We start from the raw sequence: 16,693 nt of genomic DNA on the forward strand, positions 1-16,693 counted from the left end.
TTACCAGAAGGGCAGATAGGGGGGAATAGATGGGGGTCCTGACAACACAGTGGACAGTGGCAGGGATGACAGAGTATGCAGGCTCTAGTGGGGGAAGAAGGCTGTCTATCTGACTAGTTTATATTCATACTCAGATGCCAAGGAACTCAGAAAGTAAGCGACTGTGACCAGTAAAAGTCTTTCTAATTTTTTAAAAATTATTTTATGTGTATGAGTGTTATGTCTGTATGTATGCTAGTGCACCTATGTCATGCAATGCAAGCACAAGACAGAAGAAAGCATCAGATCCTCTGGAACTGGAATTGAGGATGGTTGTTAGCTGCAATGTAGGCGCTGGGACTTGCACCTGGATCTTCTGTAAGAACAGTCAGTGGTCGTAACCACTGAATCATCTCTCCAGCCCTATAGTTATTGATTTTTTCAAATAATAAAACAGTTTAAAAACAATGATTAACATTTGTGTTGTACTGTGTATTTGTACATATATATAAAACAGTTTTAAAGTAGAACAAGAATGCATTTGCATGACTGAATGTGTATTATAGGTAAATAATTTTACTATTATTAAGTTGGATTAAGTGTTATTCATTAATTTTTTTCTCTCTATAAAATTAGTTTATCTCATTACAATTATAAAGTAGAACTTTATGCTATATGAATACTTTTTATAGTCATTGGTCTGATAATTACCATCCTTAGATCTCAAGTCATACTGTAAAGCTGCCCTGAAATTAGGATCCCTGTTGGAAATATGCTGAAACTGAAGACAGCCAAACAACATAAGAGCCATTGTACCAGGAGAGTCATCACACAGGAGAGAGCCTATTGCCCAGCTCTTGTAACTGAAAAACAGCTAAATCTACATGTATTTCCTATCCTTCATCTCCTGTTTACTCTAAGTTCTAATACTCCTATGGATAAGGTAGCGACAGATGAAGAATTTCTCTCCCTCTCAAGTTTGACTAAAACTGTAAATAAATTAAAATTTTCATTCTGAGGTATATAATCTGTTGTTTTCTTTTAATGATGACAGTGGTTCAGACTCTATACCAAACATTAAGGGCAGGTGTTCTGGTAACAATACTATTTATCTATAAATCAGTTTGTTCCATAGGAAAGCTTAATCATACTTAGTTTCTAGATCATAGTTTCCAAATAATGAAATGAATTTATCTTAATCTTGGTTAGTCAGTATATTTTTTGTCAAATAGCTGAAACTAGATAGATTTCACTGGTTTAATTCACATTTTTTTTTTAGTTTGAAACAATACACAAGTATATTACATAATAATATATGTCTATATATTGTATATATAGTATTTTATACCAGTTATGTATAATTAGAGATTATATGTGTGCGTGTATGTGTGTATGTGGGTGTGAATATTTATTTTACAATCAGTAACTATTTTAGCTGGTTTTTCCCTTCAGAATGTCAACAGTTTAAGATAATGAGAATGTAATGATTATACTGTTAGTGGCTTTTTAGTGAATTGATTTTTTTAAACTTTGTTATAGTGTTCTCCAATGTGTGCCTGGAGACAACCTCCTGGGAATTTAAAGCATGTTGACAGGCTTTTTCTTTCCTTTCTTTTTCTACTTTAAACTCTTTTCATTTTTTTCCATAAAATTTACTTCTCTGTTTTGTCATGTTAGGCTAATATTTTTAAAAACTTGATGATATAATGTTTATTAAAGGAGCTCTTATTTCTTTATTTTCTCACCGGAGAACGTGATATTGAATCCTTCGTATGATATTGAAAAATCGGAAATGAAGCGCAGCTGAGCTCTGAAGTTTCCGTAGAGGCCAGCATTGATTGTGGAAGGAAGCTCTGAGCCAGTCAGCCTTGCCAGAGGCTGCATAAAACTACCATTTTCTGTGATCAGTAAGTAGTCATGATGGTCTTCCAAATGAAACGTGTGGAAGTTGAACTGCACACCTAAATAAAAACAGGAAAATTAGAATTACATCTCACAGTGTATATTATTAGTAAATCATAGAAAGTCGCCATCTTGCTTATTCTAAAAATGAACTTCACTGCCATCTTCCTGATGTACAGTATAATTATTTTTGTTTTGTGTTTCTATGAGTTTACATATAAAAGATATAGTGAGTCATATTTTAGAAAACTTGGAAATAATGCTTGAAAAATGATCACTTGAGTTTTAAAAGTTTCAAAGAAAATAGTGTCCTTGGCAGCTTCCGGGTGACTACCTTCCATGCCCTCTCTAGTCTCCTCAAACAACATGAGAACAGTGCTTAAAAAAGTAGATTCCAACTTTCAAAACAAGTCTACTTCAGACAATTAATAAGAAGGTACTATTTATTAGAAAAATACAATGACCCTTTATTTTTTTCAGACATCTTCAACTCTCTATATGATCTAAAGAAAACATATAAAGTTTATCATACAGCTTATTGAATTTTCAGAAACTGAATACTGTCTTGTACATAATACCCAAACCAATGGGCACATTTCCAACACCAGCACGCTTTACAGGAAACTTTTCCCTCTCTTCACTTCACCAACTTCCAACAGCACAGACTAGTTTTCCTATTTCATAAAATGCTTCTATAATCTACAGTACAGCATCATGGATCAGGTACTCTTTGGGGTCTGACTTGCACTCAACTTTATGCGCGGCTTGTCTCTGTTATTCCATCTGATTGTGGGTACTATATTTACTATATTTAATTATGTATTGAACTATTTATGGTTGTTGAGGTGCTCTGCATTTTTATCATAAACATAGATGGTGATGCTCTGAATGTGCAAATATTACAATGATGGAGTTTTGTCTTTGGATAAATACCTACTGCTTCCTATGCGTAATATATTCAGTTTAAAGAAAAATGGTTTTACAAAATAGCTATGTTGTCTTACCTTTCCATAGCTAAATATGTTTGCTCTGTAGTCTTACTAATCCTTAATATTTGGGAATTGTTTGTTCTGTTCTACAGAGTATGGCTGGATATTGTGGCTTCGTGTTAGTTTTCAATGACATTCAAAAACTCATATGAAACAATGACAAATTCATGAACAGTAACATGGATACACAAATGCTGTATATAATGTGCCATATGAAATAGAGGACTAGTACATGCATCTTTTTCTTGGTGTGGTTTATTAGTACTTTTTAAGCTGACCTGTGAAAAATCAGCAAAATAATCATTAAGGAAATCCAAGTTTCTCAGAGTCCCATAACATTATCTATTGCATTTTAGCACCAAACACCGAAAATTCTTTGAATCACCAATGGTTTTGAAAAAAAAGATAAAAAACAAGGCCAAAACTAATTAACTTTGAATTGGGAAAACAAACTATTATACAGTGTATAATACAATATAGTATTATACAATGCTTTATACAATGTAACTTATACAAAAAGATTATTTTTCATTTTTTTTTCAAAATAGGGCTACTAAACTTGGCAGGGAGCAAGAATAACAGAGCCCAAGAGGAAGTTCAGAAATTGAAACAATATTTCAAATATTCTTTAGTATAGGAGTGGAATTGACACTACTGCAGGTACAAAGAGAATGGAGTGTCGACAGGGCCAGAACGTTCTTTCAACTCCTCTGCCTTATCCAGCTCTGCAAAATAGAACAATTTGGAAAGTTTAGAAAAATTAATTTTATTTTCACTATCAAGGAAAGCTAAAACAAAATAGACAAAGATAGAAAAGTTGAGAAAAATTAGTACAAATGCAGCTTATATATTTAAGAAAGATATGTTTCTTATACACTGAATTTGTTGAAAAATTCAGGTTTCTTTCTAATATAAGCTACTGTCAAGTATTGTTCAGTTTTATGTTCTGTTCTATTTTTTAAATTTCATTTTCCATCAATAACTTCAACCTCCCTAGATTATGCTGGTTGGTCTCAAATTCATGAATCCCTGCCTCAGCTTCCTGAGTCCTGGGATTAATGACATCAGCTTTCATGGCCAACTAGAATTAGCATCCTAATTTCTTTAATATATTTCAGGAAAATTTCTTATAATATCATTGTAAACCACAAACAGTATAGGCTCAATGACACTGTAGTTAACAAATATGAAATTGTTGGGCAATCTTATGTTTCCAAAGACCATAACTGAATGTTAAATACTGACGAGATTATTGGTGATACATTTGAAACGTTCTTATTCCTAAATATTAGATACTTAATCTATTCTAGTGAAGGTTCTTATAAAACTCTAAAGTAGAGGTGTTTATGGTTATGCATAAGAATGTTCTGACTACATAATACAAATATAAGTAAAATGTAAATAATTTTAGCATGATGTCATAGAATCTTTGAATGGAAAATAACATGATAGAATTTAGTAAGAGTAAATAAATATAACAGTCTGCCATAAAAGTAGAAACATAGTTGCATAATAATGACAGAAAATTAGGCATTGGGGTTAATTGTCATTTGAAATTACGGTAACCTAAAACATTGAGTTATATGGTTAAAATCTCCTTATCAGATAGTAGCATGGTGAGATCACAGTAGAGTTTAGGAGAAGGAGTACAGGTTTCATTAATGGAAACTATCTGTATCAATTAGTGTTAAGTTATGCAACATCACATTTTAGAGCTAATGATTTCCATAGCTGGAACATCTTCAAAATGGGAAAGCTGGCATTCTAGTGTTTGATTGATTGATTGATTGATTGATTGATTGATTGATGATTATGGCTTTGATGGTGTGTGTTCTAACTTCAGTGAATTAAACAGGTCCAAATATTTTAAGACTGAGCAGGTTTTTCCTAAGGAATAGGCTTCTCTGTTTTAGGAACTAGTCATAACAGAATTCTTCATCATGTTTCTAGATCCCTATAAAAAGAAATTAGTGTGCCATATAAAAGGTCATAATATTTTTTCTCCCAACTTGAAGTCCTTCACATAACTTTGCCTTGTCTTTGCAATAATACTTTAAGCAAACCATGTGAGCTCTTAAAAGAAAGGCATCTAAATCCGCATTCTTTGCCATGTAAATACAGATTTAATTAACACTTAAAACCTGTGAAGATGTGAAACCTTAAGTGTTAATTAAACCTCTGTTTACATAGCAAGGAGCTTGTAGCCCTCCATTTTCTTGTATTATATTAGGGAGTTTATTTAAAACTCTATTAAACTACTCCACAGTGAAATAATAGGATTCTTGGTTTAACATCTAGCAAAGAGATTTATGCCCTAGAAAACAAAAACTATGATTTATAAAGATATTAACATTATTGCTGTTATTTAGCAACCCCATTCTCATTTTAGTGTTTTTTTCCTCAATAACATTTAAATCATAGTGGAAATCTATCACCATCAATACATAATCCTTGACTCAATAAGTTTTATCAAAGTCAGATTTCATTTGCAAAAAAAATTTAGATTAATTGAAACAAGTTTCTACTTTATTATTTATTTATTATTATTTGAGATATTCTCCCCATAGTCTCCGCTGGCCTGGAACTCACTGTGTACACCATGTTGGCTTTGATCTCACAGAGATCTGCCTAAATCTGTCTCCTGAGTGCAGGAATAAAAGGCAAGCATCATCACACATGGTAACAAACTTTCATTTTTCAAATTGTGACACTACTCATTGCTAGTTTTTACTTTACTTTCAGGAGTTCTATAGTAAAATTTAAGTATAATTGTAAGATCAGTAATAAGAAGGTAACAATAACTTTTTATTCTTTTTTTTTTTAATGTGTATGAATGTAATGCCTGCATGTAGGTGGATTCACCATGTCGTGCAATGCCAGAGAAGGTTAAAAAGGGCATCGGATCCCCTGGAAATGGAATAATGGATGGTTGTTAGCTGCCATGTGGGTGCTGGTAATCAAACCCAGGTCCTCTGCAATAGCAGCCTGTGCTCTTAACTGTTGAGCTATCTCTCCAGCTCCAATAACAACAGTTTAAAAAGAAAACTACTTCTCAAGAGCAGACTCTGAAGACTGGTCCATGGGTATTTCCAGGTAAACAATGTTAAAGCATTTTCGCTTTAATGTATTAAGGCGATAATCTTTTCAGTATCCTTTTCCTTACTATTACCTTATATCAAATGTATTGCTAAGTTGCTAGTCTTTCTTCATTTGCATCAATTAACAATTACAGTCCCACATATCTTTCACTTATATCCTTATTTGTAAAAGAATATTTATCAACCCTTACTATGTGTACAGTGAAATTTTACAATCTATCTTCTTGATGTGAGACTTATTTGATGTTCAGTTCTGGATAATTTGGCACTCAAGTACTTACAGAATTTATAGAGTTACAGAATTTATAAGTCAAACCCATGACCAACAGAAACAGCAACAGAATGATTTTTGTTTTGTTTTGTTTTTGTCTTTTTTGAGACAGGGTCTCCCTGTACCCCCAGCTGTCCTGGAACTCACTATGTAGACCAGGCCGGCCTTGAACTCACAGAGATCCGCCTGCCTCTGCCTCCGAGTGCTGGGACTAAAGGCGTGAGCCACCACGCCCTGCCTAACCCAGGCCACCACATCCATCATTTTCTTCCTCACAATCATAATTCCTATAACTAGTATATAATTTGTATGGAGATATTATAATAAAGGTACAATTTATAAGCAAGAAAAATGAACTAAACACAAATATTAACTGTTTGCTTTGCCACTGGTATGGCATTGTAGAGCAGCCTTGGAGTCTTGTTTAAACTTCTGATATTAGCTGTTTAATACTATGCCCATGCAAAAGCCAACTTCTTTCAGGTTTTATTGATAAAATTGCAAATAATTTAATATATCAAAGAAAAGCAAGTATTTCATATCACATTTTGGTTGTCAAACGAGTATAATATAATACTATAGGAAAGCAAATATAATTCCAGGCCACAGTTACTCATGTTGAAATTTTTAGTACTTTCCTGGTTTTTGTCATGGAATATGTCTAAATTAGACCCAATAAATACTGAGAAGATAAGACAATTATTACTGCATCAAGCAAATTACCTTTTCCATGGGTTACATCAACAGTCCACGTACAATTGAGAGAATTTGGATAAAATTCTGGGTAACCAGGTGATAGGATTGTTCCACTAGGCCCTCTGACATCTCCTCCACATAATGCTGAAAATAAAAAAGAGAATGCTACTGTCAGTCACCCTTGGAGAGGCAGAGGCTGAACAAATCTCTTATCTCCTCTCTTGAAAAGGATGAGTTCCATTATGTTTGTCTAATCAACTTCCTGGTAATAAGAGGAGTGTGTAAAGACCTCGTACAATACTACAAAATCCTCTCATCCATTGCAGCACTAGGGAAGAAAAATGTATTAATAGTCTCTGAGAATTAGTACTTGCCCCAAGAGAACATAGCTCAGCTTTTCACATTTGAATTTGAAGTATATACTTACACTTTTCTAATTATAAGCAGCATTTGCATAAGTTGATGGTTAATTAGATATGAGTAATTAATTGTTTGCAGCTTCTCTTATTAAACACTAAGAAATGAGTTAATTATGTAAAATTGTTTCTTATAGATTCCTAAGGGGATATGTGTCACACTTCATGGGATTCTTTTTAAAACAGTGAAGTAAGTTGTGAAAGTTTTGAAGTCTTCTTCACAGTTGTAATTCATTGAGAAATACCATAAGCAAAGAAATATTCTTGTGGGGGCATGGATTTGTGAGTAAATGTCCCAAAACGTGAAGAAAAATACATATTTATGAATTTATAACTAATAAAATTGATGCAATATAAATTTATTTAAGAAAAAATCAATATTCTAGCACATAAACAAACATCAGTGCTTATATTATACATTGTACTTTTATCAGTGTTAATAATTAGAATAGACAGAAGATACAGTCTAGTAAAAATGTATATTCTATGGACGCAGTGGCAATCTTTTCCTGTTCTACCCAGAATGGCAAACTCCCTTGGATAAAGAAAAGGCAGTCAGAACCAAAAGGGCAGAATGTGGCCAGTTTCCTCAGAAGATCAGAAAATCCAGACCAGTGATTTTTGGCTTTTTTTCTTTCCATGATTGTGATTTTTTTCCATGTATCAGTGATAAGACTGAAGATATAAGTTAATCTGGCTGCTCCGTAACTGCACCTATCTGGAATTCCTGAGTCTAACATTCCTAGGAGCACTGATACCCAAAGGCTTGGCCTTTTATATTTATTGAAAATTTGAAACCATAAATCCTTTTATTTCTTTTATATGTATTGAGTTGTTGACCAGAACCTCTTTTGAGTCATCTAAACAGGCTATCTTCCTGAAACCAAGCACTTACTTCCAAACATACAAATTATCAAATCATTATGAAAATATATATGATTTGGAAAGTTATACAAATACTCAGTGATGAATGTATTCTGCCATTGTTAATTACTGATTCTGAATTTCTCAATTCCTTTTAATATTTTAGAAAACATGCTGTATTTTGTGATCAAACGAAGACCTACTACACCATTTCAGCCCTATCTTGCTGATAAATGCCATTACTAAGGAGATGTTTATTTTCCTTGTAAATCTCTTTCTTTCTTTCTTTCTTTTTCTTTCTTTCTTTCTTTCTTTCTTTCTTTCTTTCTTTCTTTTAAATTGGGCTTTCTTTTTCTACTCTAACATTCCTCCCTTTGAAGAGGTAACCCTCAAATCTTTTAGGAATTAGATAAGAGCTCCCAAATAGTTTCAAGGACATTTTGACTTTTATGATCTTTTGATACATTGTTGATAATGGTTCTTCTTTCTTCTTTCTTTCTTCTTTCTTTCTTTCCTTCCTTCCTTCCTCTCTCTCTCTCTCTCTTTCTCTTTCAGATTTTTTGCATGTGCTGTGCATGCATGCCTGTGTGTGAGCTCATGTGGGTGAGCTCATGTGTGTTCAAATGTGCTTTCGTGTGTGTGCACAAAAATAAGGAGGCCAGAAATTGATGTCAAGTGTCTTCCTACATTGGTCTCTACTCAACACAGTGCTCAGTATTTACACTGCATAGCTAGTCAGTTTGCCCTGGGAATCATCTGTTTGTGCCTCCCAAGTACAAGGAATATTATATGTGGTGCGATGCCTGCCATGCTTTAATGTGGGTTCTGGGGATCTCAACTCTGGAAAGTATTATATCCACCTAGCCACTTTTCCCATGTCTAACACGTTGATTATTTTCTTAGAATATGTTAAACTTGTTCATTTATTCCTAATATACCATATTTAATCTTATGCTCTAATCTAGGAACCAAACAAAAACTTTATTAAGGCAACATGGTTTGAATTCGTTTAGTGACATGTGGTCAGTAAAACTTATCTATTCAATTAAAACCTGTGCATCTCTATGAAAAGACTGTATTTCATGAAGACTGTAGACTGAATAAAACGTCTTAGTCAACAAATATACAGAAAGGAAGAGCTAAATTAAGACTAAAAAAGTCACAAAAAATGAACCTGAGAGATGGGTGTGTTTGGTAAAGGGAATTACTGCAAAGCTTGATCCCTGAGGAGGGTTTCTGGAGCTAACATGTTTGAAAGAAAGAACTGACTCCTTCAAGTTGTTTTTTGACTTCTACAAGTGTGCTATGGGATATTTATGCCCACACACATACATACATATACTCACTAAATAAATAAATGCACTTTAAAAAACCCTTTTTAAGACAGGGTCTCCCTGTAGCCCCAACTGTCCTGGAACTCACTATGTAGACCAAACTGGCCTTGAATTCACAGAGATCCGCCTGCCTGTGCCTCCCAAGTGCTGGGATTACAGGCATGCACCACCAGGCCAGGCTAAAAAACCTTTTTTAAAAAACACAAAAAAACTTTGGTGAAGAACTACTGGCAGCTGTTCATTGATGGGTGAGGGAAAGCTAATTTTCTTTAAAGGAGTGAAGCTAGACAGGTTGAACAGGCTCTAGTAAATGAATGCACACCAAGGGACATCTGGGTATACAAACTTGACTTGATAGGCCTTAACATATGTGACAAAATACATGAAGTCCTGCGGGCGGGCTATGAGGGGGGTGCAGATAAGGAAGGAGGAATAAATGTGACTAAGATATATTGTATAAAATACACAAAAATTCAATAAAAAATATTTAAAGATAAAAAGATGACTATCTTATTGTCTCAAGACAATAATAAATAATACCTTACATTTCTAAGATAAAGTTTAACTTATAACATAAAGCAGTAAGCAGTAGTAACAGTTACTATCTGCTCTCCTGTTTAAAGACAAGCTTTCAAGAATCTTGTCCAACTTAAATTGAAGGAAAAAAGTCATTTAAAAACAATGCTGTTGGGGCTGGAGATATGGCTCATCAGTGCACTGGCTGCTCTTGCAGAGGACCTAGGCTCAGTTCTTTGCAACCACATGGCTGTTTACAACCATCTGTATCTCCAATTCCAGGGGATCTGATATCCTCTTCTGGCCTCTGTAGGTACAGTTGCATGCACATGGTACACATACTTATATGCAGGCAAAATACTCATACACATAAAGTAAAAATAAATATTTTATAATAAATCTAAGCTGCGTCTGGAGAGATGGTTCAGAGGTTAAGAGTATTGGGTGCTCTTGCAGAGGACCCAGGTGTGATTCTCAGCAACCACATGGCAGTTAAACACCGTCCTGTCTATAACTCCAGTTTTAGGAGAATCTGACACCCTCTTCTGACCTTCTTGGGCATTGCATAAAATAGGTGCATTTACATACATGCAGGCAATGCACTCATACATATAAAAATTATTTCAAAATTGAAAACTAAGCTTTTTAAACTGCTCAGTCTGCTTAAAGCCTTACCAATAATCAGGCTATGCCTTCAAGTTCAAAAGACTTTTACTTTATATTAAAAATTCATATCTTCAAAAGTATGAACTTAGATTAAGGTTTTCTAATGCTATTAAGTGTTATCAAACTAACAGTCAAACCTAAAACTAAAAAAGGATGAAAAATATTTGGTGTTTTTTCTTCTCAAAATTATCTTTGTATATGATTATATTATAGACATATTGTTTAAATGTACTTATGTTTTTATATTATTTACAAGGTACAAAATGGCTTATAAGTAAGTGGTAATATTAATAAAAAACACAAAAAACAGATGCACAAAACCTTTAGGAAGTATGCTCCCTATGTACTGCTATGTGTGCATGTTTGTGTTAACGTGTGTACTTTTTGTGTGTTTGTGTGTGTATAAGCATACATATAGGGGATATAGGGAGAGCTCTTCTTTTGTTACTTTGTTGACTATTCTGGTTTCTATACAAAGAGAGGTGCCTGGGGATTTTCTTTCTGTAAGTTATACCTACAGTTACATAGAAAATAAGAAGTTTAAGGAACATAAACAATTCATGTCATATCCTCTTCTGAAATTTAGGAAGAATGATTAGTATATGATATATTAATAAAGAATATTTGTAGTGTTTGTTTGAATACAGTTAAAATCTAAATATAAAGTACACTTTTTATGATGTAGTAGATAGAAGTTTTTGTTTTCTTAAAATAAAATATTATCAAAAAATTAGTTTGAGTGGAAATACCTTCTCTGGGTTGATAATACTCTTCCCACAAGCTATGCATTATTAGACAAAAATTCCAGTGTCAGGGGTGGGATGCATTTTTATGAGATTTTGTAAGGTAGGTCCAAAGTCCCCCAAACAATACAGGTTATTGCCACTGTTCTTGGTCGCCCACTAGAACTTGATGGTAAGTCCCCGTTGCTGAAGACACCACATACTTTGTCACAGGACATACAGAAATTACACTGGAACTGAGCTGAAGCTTTTCCCCTGCTTGTTAATTTTCACAGTACCAGGCTGCTGGGGAAGAGAAGTCATCAACACTCTTACTGAGCTCAAATAACAACCAGCCAGGCAAGACCGTGCCCTCTTTCACCCAAATGTTTTCTGCTTGGAGAACTCTAGCCTGGTTCTCTGAATCTGGTCAAGAACCCATGGTTGGAGAGGATGTAGGCCCAGGGGGGAACATTCTACTATAATTTTGCTAAAGAGTCATTTTGTCAAATTGTCTTCTAAATACACATGTCTTTTTCCACCAATTAGAGCAGAGCTCAGCCTTCACCACTGACATCCATAACTGGCCAAAGTACTGAGGGTAAGTGTTTTTCCTAAATGGGTCATTTATATGATTCCTCTGCAAGGCTCTGGGAACATCATAGAAGAGGTAGTCAAAGGAATAAGAGCCAGAGGATGGGGAGATATGTAATGAAATGATAATATGACACAGCCCTTGCACTTATGAACTCACTGCAGCTGTGGCCCAATCCCTCCCAGAGGGAGTAAGGGCAGTTAATTGTTGTTGGAGGAATGAGTATAATTTTCTTAATGGTATAGCCATTGATAAATTGTTCGAGTTCCAGTAAATAACCTCTCACCAATGTCCCTGGAAGAAACACTAATTAACTCGGTGGGTCACACACAAAAAGAAGTGCGGAAGTAGGAGGGGAACTCTTGGAAAGAAGGGTTTAGGTGGAAGAAAGAGGGGTATGAGAGGACTGGGGGACAGAAGCAAGTAAAACTTATTATGTACATAGATGAATCTGTCAAAGAATTAAAATGGAAAAAGTCACTAATACTGGGAAAATTCTTGAAGGAACTTGACTTACAAATGCAATTTCATTAACTAAATATGAAAATACATAACCGTATTTTAAAAACTAATACAATTTTGATAGGTTACAAATAGTTGTTAAATCTTAGCAGAAACAAAGCCAAACAGTATGACTGGCACAACTCTGAAAGTTATTTATATTGAGTCAATTAACCCTTTCAACAGCCCTAATGTAATGAGAAAAGCTGTGGTAATGGAATTTCAGCTTTCAAATCAGGCATCAAGGACAAAATGAGAAGCCACAGTCCCATCTTTAGTTCTGATTCTGTCAGCAGTAGGCCCAGGAAAGTTATCTCCAAAGCCTGAGCAATAGGCTACAGTTCTTTTCCAGTAGTTATTTCAACACCACTCTGGGATTGGTGGAAACCAGGATCACAGGGCTTCCAAGTTTATGTGACAGGGGTTATGCGCAGGGTTCTCTAATCTGCATGTCATAAAAGAGATGGGGAGCCACAGTTAGAATTCTAAGGAGGAAGTGTGTTTAAATATCAAGAGAAAAGATTAGGCACTCCTTTTCTCAAGCAAGTGAGAGGACTGGTGTCCTAGGTAAAGCAGGATTTGTCTTCTCAAGCCAGCAGGGACTGATAAGCACGGGTTGTTTTCTCAGCCTAGCTGCTCTAGGTTTTTTCTCAGTTTTAATTTTCATCATTAATAATTTCAGCTTTCTTCTTTACTATTAAAAATATACTGAGTCAGGTCTGGTGGCACAGTCTCTGCACTTGGGGAGAGAAGCAAGTAGTTGTCTGTGGGATTGAGTCCAGCCTGGCCTATGTAGTAAGTAGATCAGTTGGGGTTATAGAAAAAGTCTCTCTCTCTCTCTTTCTCCATATAGATATGTGTGTGTGTGTGTGTGTGTGTGTGTGTGTGGTGTGTGTGTGTATGTATATCATTACACAGTACACAGACATAAATGGCCCAGCTCTGCATAATCATAAGCAGACTTTGAATCAAATGTTGATCTTTTCCTAAAACATTATAAGGTATGTTTTTCAGAAAAAAAATCTGTAGCAACCTATAATATTTTAAATTTATGATTAACTTTGTAACTCTTTTCATCAATGATTATTTTCGAAGGAGTCACAAGATCTCAGTGTTTTGGCATGTGCCTGGAGGCACAGACACATGGAATGCAGAGACACATGGAATGCTTGGGGTCCCCGTTTTGAGGCAGAGATACATGGAATGCTTGGGGTCCCCGTTTTGAGGTCATCCAGGGCCACATAGCAAGATTCTCACCTAACAACAAAACACCACAAATTTGTCAGTTATTTTCTGAGAGTTATTCAGTCGTTTCATCTTCAAGTCAATCTCTTTTTAAGTATTTTTAATGTGTCAATATTCTTGTTGATGTTTTTTAATTGGTCGGGCTCTTCCAAATTCTCATTTTCCATTATTTTACATGTCACTGACAGTTTTCTACCATCATCATCTGCCTCTTGATTTGCATCTACCTAATGAAATCTTTTATCTTCTTAAGTGAGATTTTCCATTGCAAATGTTTTGCTATGTATTTTCTTCATATGGTTATCATCTTGATCAATTACAAGAGTCTGACTAGAATGAAAATTGATAAAAATGTACCATGACATATTCTATGTAAGAAGACTGTATGAGTTTAATTAATTTTAAAAGCCACTAATCCATACATGAATATTTTCTTGTATTGATGTTCTAAAACCTGTTCTATTAGATGCTATGAATGTATAAGAGATTGCTAGAATCAATCATGAGACATCTCAAATACTAAAATCAATTTAAAACTTAAGTTTTTAAAAAGGATTTTTAAAAGATTTATTATTGCTTTTATGTGTATGAGTGTTTGCCTGTGTGTGTGTATGTGTACCACGTCCCTTCCTGGTACCCATGGAGGCTAGAAAAAGGCATCAGATCTCCAGAAAATGGAGTTAGAGAATGGTGTGAGCAGTCATATGGGTGCAGGTGAGGGCTGAGGAGTCACACATTACCCTGGCAGGCCAACAGGCAGACAAGGAAAAGAGGCTCTTGGTAGATTTATATACTTTTCACTTAATTTAAGGTGACCAACTGTCTGATTCTTCTCCTTCTCCAAGAAAAAGACTCAGTGGGCATTTTCTGCCAGTAGGAAACATTTCATGACATGTTCATCTTTCCCACCAGGAGTTGGGATGGGTCTTCTGTGGCAAGAAATAATCCACCCAGACCGGCTTTTTCAAGGCCTGCCAAACCTTGTACCTTTATATCATTTTCGTTTACTGTTTGTCTCAGTCATAAAAATAGTAAGCACCTGACCCATATAAGACCAACAATAAGGGGTCCTTTTCTTTTATTAGAATCTCTGATTTACGTATCTATCAATCAGCTATCAATCCTGAGCTTTTTCATTGAAATAAGGAAGAGTTCTTAATCTTTTATAATTCTGAAGTTTTAAATATAAAGGAGTCTGTCTTCCTCAAGATGGCCAGGCGCCTGCTAATGCTCTACATGGAAGAAGCCTTGCTGTGACAGATAACTCAAATCCACAAACAAAAGTCTCAAGTGAATGATGAAATTTGAATTCCTGTTTATAATAAACTATTACAAGTATGAAACTCTATCTCTTTTAAGATTTCAAGAGTTGGACAAATTTTGTTTTGTTTTGTCTTTTAAATCAGTGCATGGTGAATTCATGTCACATAATTACAAGACTACTGACTAATGTAATTGGTATCCCACCAAATACAAGGGTAGTATACTGATAATTCTGTAAAACCTTGTTATAAAAACTAAATGGCATAAGGCAGTTTCTAAAACATGAAAGCACTGATGAAAGGACTCAAAAATTTAACATGAAATGACAAATGTGCCCCCCACATTAGAAGGAGAGTAAGCAATTGTCAATCATGCTGTAAATAGCTGAACAGAGTGTCCTCTTGACACAACACGTATCACAGTACTTCGGAATCGTAGGGGAAGTATATTTTTCCCATTGCATATTCATGTTCAAAAACTGAAGTTTCATTGGTTTATTTTTAGAAAAATTAAAACAGTAGCAAATGACTCTGGCATTTACAAATTGGAATTTTCCACCACAGACCAGTCTGTGTAAATTGGCATGGTGCTATGTACATAGTTATAAAAATTTTAAGACAGACTTAATTTCCATTTGAAACTGTTGTGTTCCAGGTCAAGAAGCTGATGTGACCCTTCAGTGTCTTCACCTGACAGCAGTGTGGCATTTTGTCCCAGTCAGAACAACATCTTTAAAATGGCTAAGTAAAATCTTTACGCATTATCAGTGTTTTTCTTTTTCTTTTTTTTTTCTGATATACAGTTTTGATAAAACTTGCCAAAATTCAGGATATTTTTAGCCCTATATTTACAAAGATTATATCAATTACTATTGATTTATAAATAGACATATTTTGCAAGTTGGATGAGTTCTTACCATCACAGGTTGGCAGAGGATGACTCCACCAATGGTTCTTTTCACAAAGAAGGGGCTCTTCATGGCTCAGTCTATATCCTGGATCACAACTAAATGAAACAGTTGACCCAATGGAGAAATCATGGCCATATCGCCGCCCATGGACAGGGATGCCAGGGTCCAAACAAGAGTATGTATTCACTGTAACACCTGATAAACAAAGGCAGGAGAATCAAGACTGAGATCGACAGGATTCAGATTTACTAAGTTATTTTCAATTTATTCAAACAAGTATAAATTTTGCAAAATATGAAAGGTATGGGTGTCCATTCCTACAACAACACAATCCAACTGTTTCTTGGTTGTTGATGGTATTTTCAATATTCTGTCGTGTGAAAGGTTGTATGGTGGTTTCTGCTGCTGCTGCTGTTGCTCCTAGTGATTCATAACTGCTAGATCTTTCATCCACAAACAATGTACGAAATTTCCTTGGAAAAAGTCATTGTTTTTGAACTTCCCTTGTTCTATTCAAGACTTTTACCTTTTTGGTTAGATCAGCCAACAATATTGGCCTCTTTATCAATATTTTTGGATCTTTAGTCTATTATACATACAATTTTGGTCATACATATTCTCAGAACTTGACATTTTATTGCCTTTTTATTCTACTGCAAATGGGATCAAATTCAACATTGTCATCCAGAAATTTAAGGTTACCAAATTAGATTCTTCTATGCTATT

At 34.8% G+C, this 16,693-nt stretch overlaps 1 protein-coding gene across 1 annotated transcript in view; it reads right to left on the reverse strand.

The window, feature by feature from the left end:
• LOC103747790 (CUB and sushi domain-containing protein 3) overlaps nucleotides 1-16,693 on the reverse strand; it is a 473,923-nt gene that overhangs the window by 431,868 nt on the left and 25,362 nt on the right. Inside the window, exons 7-9 of the mRNA XM_008850327.1 lie at nucleotides 15,974-16,162; nucleotides 6,963-7,079; nucleotides 1,725-1,940 (exon numbers count right to left, since the gene is read on the reverse strand). Of these exons, the coding sequence (XP_008848549.1) occupies nucleotides 1,725-1,940; nucleotides 6,963-7,079; nucleotides 15,974-16,162 (522 nt within the window). The remainder of the gene's footprint in view (nucleotides 1-1,724; nucleotides 1,941-6,962; nucleotides 7,080-15,973; nucleotides 16,163-16,693) is intronic.

The sequence above is a fragment of the Nannospalax galili genome, unplaced genomic scaffold (assembly GCF_000622305.1).
Source record: "Nannospalax galili isolate Female #2095 unplaced genomic scaffold, S.galili_v1.0 scaffold1485, whole genome shotgun sequence".
Lineage (NCBI taxonomy): Eukaryota > Metazoa > Chordata > Mammalia > Rodentia > Spalacidae > Nannospalax > Nannospalax galili.